At 34.1% G+C, this 7,993-nt stretch overlaps 2 protein-coding genes across 4 annotated transcripts; both read right to left on the bottom strand.

The window, feature by feature from the left end:
- Nucleotides 1-649: 649 nt before the first annotated feature.
- LOC102600744 (uncharacterized) lies at nucleotides 650-1,453 on the bottom strand. Of its 3 annotated transcripts, none has more exons than XM_006340625.2 (2): nucleotides 1,088-1,453; nucleotides 650-1,057 (listed from the first exon to the last, which is right to left on the bottom strand). In XM_006340625.2, exons 1-2 carry the CDS (start codon nucleotides 1,323-1,325, stop codon nucleotides 855-857), a joined length of 441 nt encoding a protein of 146 aa, XP_006340687.1. In that variant the 5' UTR covers nucleotides 1,326-1,453; the 3' UTR covers nucleotides 650-854. The 3 variants fall into 3 exon arrangements, with proteins under 3 accessions (XP_006340687.1, XP_015160100.1, XP_006340686.1); XM_015304614.1 differs by having other exon boundaries at nucleotides 650-1,045; nucleotides 1,076-1,451; XM_006340624.2 differs by having other exon boundaries at nucleotides 650-1,441.
- A 1,556-nt stretch (nucleotides 1,454-3,009) lies between these two features.
- LOC102601322 (aldehyde dehydrogenase family 3 member F1) lies at nucleotides 3,010-7,716 on the bottom strand. Its single transcript, XM_006340626.2, has 10 exons — nucleotides 7,286-7,716; nucleotides 6,389-6,457; nucleotides 5,530-5,626; nucleotides 5,122-5,328; nucleotides 4,785-4,909; nucleotides 4,396-4,500; nucleotides 4,092-4,264; nucleotides 3,924-4,014; nucleotides 3,614-3,763; nucleotides 3,010-3,505 (listed from the first exon to the last, which is right to left on the bottom strand). The coding sequence occupies exons 1-10, from the start codon at nucleotides 7,475-7,477 to the stop codon at nucleotides 3,245-3,247; spliced, it is 1,470 nt and encodes a 489-aa protein (XP_006340688.1). The 5' UTR covers nucleotides 7,478-7,716; the 3' UTR covers nucleotides 3,010-3,244.
- Nucleotides 7,717-7,993: the final 277 nt, after the last annotated feature.

Below are 7,993 nucleotides of genomic sequence, written 5' to 3' on the forward strand. Positions count from 1 at the left end.
AAAAAAACATTTTAAGTTTATTTTTAAAAAATAATTTCAACTTCAAAATTTCATTTTTTCACCCCTACTCTCGACCCCCCCTCACCCCTCAAAAAAAATTTAAATTTGTTTTTTTAAAAATATTTTCAACTTCAAATTTTTATTTTTTCGCCCCTACCCTCCCTCCAAAAAAAAATTATGTTTGTTTTTAAAAAATATTTTCAATTTCAAAAATTATTTTCTACTTTAGTAAAAATAAAAGATATTTCTCAAAAACATTTTTCATTCATAAATCAAACATTAAAAAAAAAATCGAAAAATATTTTCTATTCACCAACCAAACGTTGAGAAAATAAGTCAAAAATCTATTTGTTTCCAGAAAAACATTTTCCTTCATACCAAACACACCCTTAGAGTTAAACTTTTCATTATATTGATATATAAAAATTATAATATGTAGTACTTTTTGTATAATTTTTAAATATTTTAATTTTTTATTTAAAATATCTAATTAATATAATATAGTTTAATGACTCATTATTTGAGTTATTTCCGATATTCATATATATATTTTTTAGAATTTGAACTTCTTGTTATTCATACAACCTTTGCCTTGGCTTTTATAATGCTCTATTACTGCATCAAATTCTAATCTTTGTTAGACAAGATCTCAAAATAATTTACAAGTTGCTTTCGTATCTTTGCTTACATTATTTGCCAAGACTAGTTTCCATACCGTAAAGAGAAAATCAGTAAAAAACAACAACGGTGAATTTTACAAAGAATCTGTCTTCAATAATTTAATCATGAATAAATGACAAACAATAATTCATATGAACACACATGAATATATGAATTCTAGATTCTAAACAAGTCTAAGAAGGCTTAACATCTGGATTGCTCTTGTAAAGCTTATTGTATTCCTCGAGTTCTTCATAATACATGTCCCACACGCATCTAACACATCCACTACCACAACAATCGTCCGGCAACGGCTTCTCCGGCGGCGGCGGTATGGTAACCTTTGATTCTTCCTGTTTCTTCTCAGATTCCGTTTTGTTATTCTTCGTTGACTCTATGGTGATCTTGTTATCCATCGTTGACTCTACGGTGCTTTTGAGATTCGCTTCCTCGGCCATCGAACTTTTGAGTGCAGCGAAATTACGGCTTGATGGAAATCTAAGGTGACGAAATCGGATCAGATTGACAGTATGGATTCGTCCAAAAGTCAAATTTGTTATAGGCATGAGAAAAGCAGAGACGCGCTGGACATTTTCCGGTTGCCGATGAGGAAGATTGGTTCTCAATGGCGTCGTTTTGGACAAGGAGAGGCCAGAAAGGGTCATTCCTCATATAACCAATCCGCGTGCACCGTTTGTGCCAGTCACGTGATGAATAATGTGTCTGATTTTTAATTATAGAAAAACAAAGGCAATTCGTCTGGCTGCGGACAGCTCTTTTCGCCTCCAAGCCTTTTTCGTCAACTTGACAACTTTTCTTCTATGCCAAATTGCATTAAATATTTTTATTTATTTTTCAAAAAAAAGTATACTTCCTATTTCAAATTATATTTTGTATTTCTCTTAAATTACTTTTCGTGTTTCTCTTTACCTTTTTTATAAAAAAAAATTTAACTAGAAGTAGATCTTATCCTTATTTATATTTGAGATATATTTTTATTTTTCATTAAATATTTACTTTATAATTAATTTGTTGTAGTCTTCAAGAACATTTACGGCTTAATGATAAATAAAAAGAAACAATTATTTTTATATCAATTTTCTAACAAATAATCTGAGATAATTATTTATAAAAATTATGATAAATAATTTGAGCCAAAGAGAATATAATACTATCCGTGATTAGAATAGAATGTAGTTATTCACCTGTTCAAAAAAATATTTTATCAATGATGTGTTTTGGACAATTAATTGGTGAATTATCTTTAGCGAGCTTGAGAAATTATTTGAACAGAGGGTATCTTTTTACTTAGTAGGCGTTTGGCCATGCGATATCATATCACGATATAGGTATCGTGAGATGGAATCAGCGTTTGGACATGCGATTTTACGCTGATTCCATCTCATGATTCCATATTCGCCAAAAACTATGATATGGAATTGTAATTCCATATCATGATTTGAGATATTTTAATACAAAAATTGATCCACGAGTTTATAATTTGTTAAAACAACCCCACATTTATATCTACTAACCATTTAGTTCATATGTAAATAAAATTTATAATCACATCTTTACTTTTTAAAATTCATTATTCTCACCGACATAAAATTTATTATTCTCACCAACATATAGTCACTTTAACTCACACCAACCGATTGTTAAAGTGATGAAATATTTATGGTCTATGAGCATGAAAATATAGTTGTGGATGATATTGACCAACAAATTGCTCTAAGTAACAATGTTGGTTTGTCTTCTCGGTCACATGATTGAGAAATGCAAGTTCAACGTGAGAAAATTGTCTGTACTATGTGGGAGGATTATATTAAAGACTAGTACACTACAATTTATGTTCATTTTTTTTATTAAATTAAAGTTAGATTCAATTATTACTTAAGTGGAGAACAAATAGCTTTGTAATAATTTATTATGCGATTTTATAAATTTTTGTTTATTTGATAAGATTGAATAAACAATTGGGGCTATTTTAATAGTTTTACAACTTATGAGATTTTTATGTTTATGAGTAAATATACAACACAAAAATTCCATATCACATGTCCAAACAAAATTTCAATTTCATCCCATGATTCCATATCATGATATCATATCGCATGCCAAACGGGCCCTTAATTTATAGAGGATTTGCTATGTTACTTTGTCTATGCTTCTATTAAAATGAACAAAATCCTAATTCCAAATTCCTGGCAGCAATCTATTCAGCAAGCATGTTTCTTTCTTCAACAGGTTTGACGAATCACATCAGAAAGAGAACTGCAATTCTAGTAACTTAACAACAATTAATAGTTCGTCTAAGTCGAGAAAAAAAAAGAAAGGGGACAACAATTTACAAGTTACTCAATTCTGTAGAACGATCATTTTCATGAATATTCATTTATTTTGTTTGTAATATAGAAACAAATAAGACAACTTCAATTGATTTCTGGATATAAATAATAATTCTTAATTAGTTTCGCACTCTCACTGGAGAGAGCAGTGACAACATTAAGTTGTCTTAATAATTGGTAAGACACTTTTGTATGATGGATTAACCTTTATTTGAGTGAGAAGAGTTCATCTTCTACTGCCTTCTGTTTGTTCTGAATATTCCTCTCAACCCCAGCAAGAGCAGTATAAGCCCAAGATAGTCATAGTCATAAGCCAATCTGACAAACTCCAACTTGAAATTATTCCATGGAGGATACCTTGATTCCAACTCAATTAATAAGCTCCTATGTAGAACTGCTTTTTCATGACTGAATGTGTCAAAAGAGAACTTCCCATGGTAACGTCCATAGCCACTCTGACCAACGCCTCCAAATGGTAATGTATCACATATAAACTGAAATTGCAATATTATGACAAGTAAATTAAACATCTCCCTTTTTTTCTGCTTATATTTAGCTGAGGGAATGAGGATACATTTGAAAGAGGAGGTGGATCCTCATACCTGAATCATAGCATCATTAAAAGTCAGACTTCCGGAAGATGTTTCCTGCAAGATTTTCTCCTTCAACGAATCATTCTTGGTAAATGCATATATTGCAAGAGGTTTTGGCCTTGAGTTTATGAACTGAATGCTTTCTTCGATATTGTTTAGCTGTTAAAAGAACCACTTTCTTGTCAGACATTTTCTTGAAAGAGATTCTCTGATGAAGTGAATCGAGAGTGAAGTCCTTTTACTCCAATTGGAAGCATAGATCAACGTTTCTCAAGTAAAACATAGCAACGAATTTTCTTGAAAATCAGTTTGCTCTTACTGTGATGATTGGAAGCAATGGGCCAAATATTTCTTCGGTCATGATATCAGCATCAAGTGGAGGATTCAACAAGATTGTTGGTTCAATGACCCTAAAAGATACATCAAATAGAATGAGGAACAGGGTATGTAAGCAATAGTAGAATAGGATATAGGATACTGGGGTTACATATTTTCCTCATCTACTGAGCCTCCATAAACAACAGATGCTGCAACTTTTGGATCTTTCAGAAGATTGTGTACTCTATCAAAGTGGTGCTTGTTCACTATTCTGGCAAGATTTCCCAAAGTTTTCAAGTTTTCACCATAAAATGTCTTGATGATTTTCTCCAATAGTTCAATCTGAAATACCAGAAACTACAACATAAATAGGTGGCTACACTATCTGCCTCAAAAAGACAAATAGAATTAAACTTTTACTGAGAAAGAAAGAGGGAAAAGATAAATATAACAGCTCATGCTGCCATTAATACCAGAACCGGAGCAAATTGTGTTTCCACGAGCACATAATCGATTCCTATGCATGCTTGTCCATTGCATGGTCCCCACTTGCCCCCCGCTATCCTCTTGACAGCCACCTTAAAACCAACATCGTACTGTGAGCAAAATGTGAATACGGCCTTGAACAAATTATATACTCTACTCCTCATCATAATGCGACCCGAGTTTTTTGGTGAAATATACTATGACAAAAATATCCAATTGTACTCAAGCTATATGTCGATTTCCTTTCATTTGCCACAAATAAAGTTGTCCCGTATGGGAGATGTTTTAGCCCTTACAGTTTATAGCTTAACTTTCTTTTTAGATGAAACATGAAGTAATAATTATTACATTAAGAGGATATTTAACCATTGGGAACCTGTAAATCATAGGAACTAGATAGCGTGTCCAAGATGGTAGGACATTTTCCACCAAGCTCTAGAGTCACAGGTGTTAAGTGCTTCGCAGCTGCTGACATTATGAGGCGGCCAACTCGTGGACTACCTGCAAAACAGGAAGCCAGAATTACATCATCAACACAAGTGGCTGGTCATAACTAACAACTCTTTTTTTTTTTTTTGATGACAAACATAAGTAACAACTCTTTCTTCTAGGTCATTCCTTAATTATTCTTATTGCTGAATGCCCTTCTGCAAATTAAAATGCTCTTCCCAAACATGAGAAAGATCATTGGAAACAAAATGGCTAGGTTATACCTGTAAAAAATATCTTATCCCATTTTAGCTGCAGTAGTTGTTCTGATACATCTTGTCCACCTTCAACAACTTTAATAGCTTCTGGATCCAAGTAACGAGGTATTGTATTGGCCAGAACGGAGGAGCATTTTGGTGCTAGCTCTGAAGGTTTGAGGACAATTGTGTTACCAGCTGAAATTGCTCCAATCGCTGGGTCTAAAGTTAGGGCTGCAGATGAAATAACAGACTAATAAACACAAAGCAACAATTGTGGACAACCAGCTAAGAACGTAAAATCCACATTAGTTTGGCTCCTGATGGTCATTTTGTTCAAGGAATTAGTTTGATTCTAGGATGGTCAACATTTCTCCGCAACTAGAAAAGAAGAGATGGGACAGTTGCAGTATTAGTCAAGAAGATTTTACTCACAGATGGGAAAATTCCAGGACACAAATAATAGCACTACTCCCAGTGGCTCTGATACTACTGCTCCTCTTGCAGGAAAGAGAACTAATGGTATTGGGGCCTGCTCATATTGCATCATTAGTGGCTGCTCAACACCTTGGTTTATAAGTTATAGATAAACACAAAATAGCTGTCAAATGACTGAGCAACATGAATAAAAGAACAATTTTAACTTTCACTTGCTGGTTAGATGACCAAGAAGCAAGTAAACATAAAGAGATATTTACCAGCTTTCACACAGAGAGAGTAAAGAGCACTTTGATGTCTCAATAAGGTCATAGTATCACAAGGTTTACTTCATTGTTACTTCTGGATTGATTGCTACTGAACAATTCATTTGAACTGCAGATTGTTTTATGTACTATTTGTTGTAACGCTTTTTTGTAGGATGTGATGCAGCTCCTGTTGCTACTACTTAACATATTAGTAACAGAACAGAACAATTTTAATCTGTTCCATTCTAAGTCTGTTTCAAGCTTGTCAAAGTTTTACTGGCCTGCTTGTATCGGTAAGACTGTTTTGGACAGCAAAACTTGGACAATTCACCAGTAAGACGATACATAGTAATCTTAATTCTTAACAAGGGCAGTTGTATAAATGAATATACTTGTTTCTACCATAGTTAACATACTTATTCAAGAAAGAAAAGAGAGGAGCTGTTACAGCCAACATTCAGAATGTGTTACTTCGTTAAGGATAATTCAACAAAGATGTTCTTTTGATAACTAATTTCAACGAAGATATTTGCAAAGAATGCTTGAACAGTTGAGGATGATTTTATTTATTTCTCAAGGGGAAGGGGGGAGGGGTAAGAATTACAAACCTTTTGAGGGGCCATCCACTTCTCAACACAGCGCAAAGCATTGGTAGCTGATTTCCTCACCACACCAACCTGAAATGAGTGAAAAACCAATCCCTTGGTCATGCATTGGATCAATAAATACACCATTTTTAGTTGTTTAATGACGTGATAGGTTGATCATTGCAGCAGTAAATTTTGGTCCTACTCCTGAGGTAGGATGAGTCATCTCAGCATGTGCAAATCAGAAGACAGACGATGTCCCAGGACGCCTGAATAGCGTGCCTACCATTGATCAGGCACGAACTGCCTAATTATACCAGTCTGCTCCACATCTTCCACTTCCGATTAACTCCAGCACAACCGCTAGTTCGCTACTGCTCCATGCTTCTCAATGGATTCCGAGATTCTTGCAACCATCACCCACAAATCAAGAGGCCGTTTCCTACTGATCAGGGATCGTTTTCAATCCCTAGCTATTGGACCCTCCGGGTCCTCTAATAAAAGGGGATCCTCAGATTCTTACCCATCTACACTCTATCGCTCACTTACACTTTTGCTCTTAGCTCAGCTGTTGCTACCACTTTTATCAACGCCTCTATGCTCAACTTGTTTGGAAGCTTACAAACGATCATCAATAAAATCTATCCAGCATTTACTCTCTACCTTTTTCCACCTTTTTTCACGATTAGCTTTCTATTGAAGCTGCTAGTGCCCTGTTCTTCGTAATTGTAGGTTTTTAAAGCATCCACATATCACATCCAACGAATACAACTTCCAATTTTGATAAACAGTGCTACGTATATTACTGAAGCAGAAATTTGGTTTATAACTAATATGAAAAATTAACAGGGTACGAAACTAAAGCAGCAGATGCATAACTCAGTTTAAAAACCAAAAATGGAGAAATTAGGTACTCACTTCATCACGATAAGATTCAACGGGGTGCTTTCCGAGATCCTGTTTAAGTGCTTCAAAGATCTCCTCTTCATTTTCATCAAGGAGTTTGAGAATTGCTTGAAGCTGTGCTTTCCTCCATGCAACACTTCTGGTTCTTCCACTCCTGAATGTTGTTCTCAGTTCACCTAACACATCCTCCTCAACTCCATTCATGGCTTCAATTTTACTACTCCAATAACAATCTTCTTCCCCCAAATCAAACTCAAATACTAAGCCCTATTACACACTCTTCCACATGCTCTGTTCCTTTCTCCCACTAAATTTTGCTTTTGCTGTTGCTAACAAATACTCTTATCTTGCAAGCATTAAATGTTGCGTTTCCCAATATAATTCACGTGGCGATTGCTCGGGCCTTGATTTCAACTCATTGGGTAATAATTCAATGCTGCTTTAAGATGATGTATGATGCCAGTGAATAAATATAAATACTGTGGGTGTGTTTGGTATGAAGTAAAATGTTTCCATGGAAAATATTTTCCTGGAAAACAAGTTGATTTTTGACTTATTTTCTCATGTTTGGTTGGTGAGTAGAAAATATTTTCCGGAAAAGATTTTTAGTGTTTGATTTATGAATGATTTTTTTTTTTGAGAAATATCTTTTATTTTTACTAGGGTAGAAAATAATTTTTGAAATTGAAAATATTTTTTAAAAACAAACTTAAATTTTTT

The sequence above is a fragment of the Solanum tuberosum genome, unplaced genomic scaffold (genome assembly GCF_000226075.1).
Source record: "Solanum tuberosum cultivar DM 1-3 516 R44 unplaced genomic scaffold, SolTub_3.0 scf00020, whole genome shotgun sequence".
Classification (NCBI taxonomy): Eukaryota; Viridiplantae; Streptophyta; class Magnoliopsida; order Solanales; family Solanaceae; genus Solanum; species Solanum tuberosum.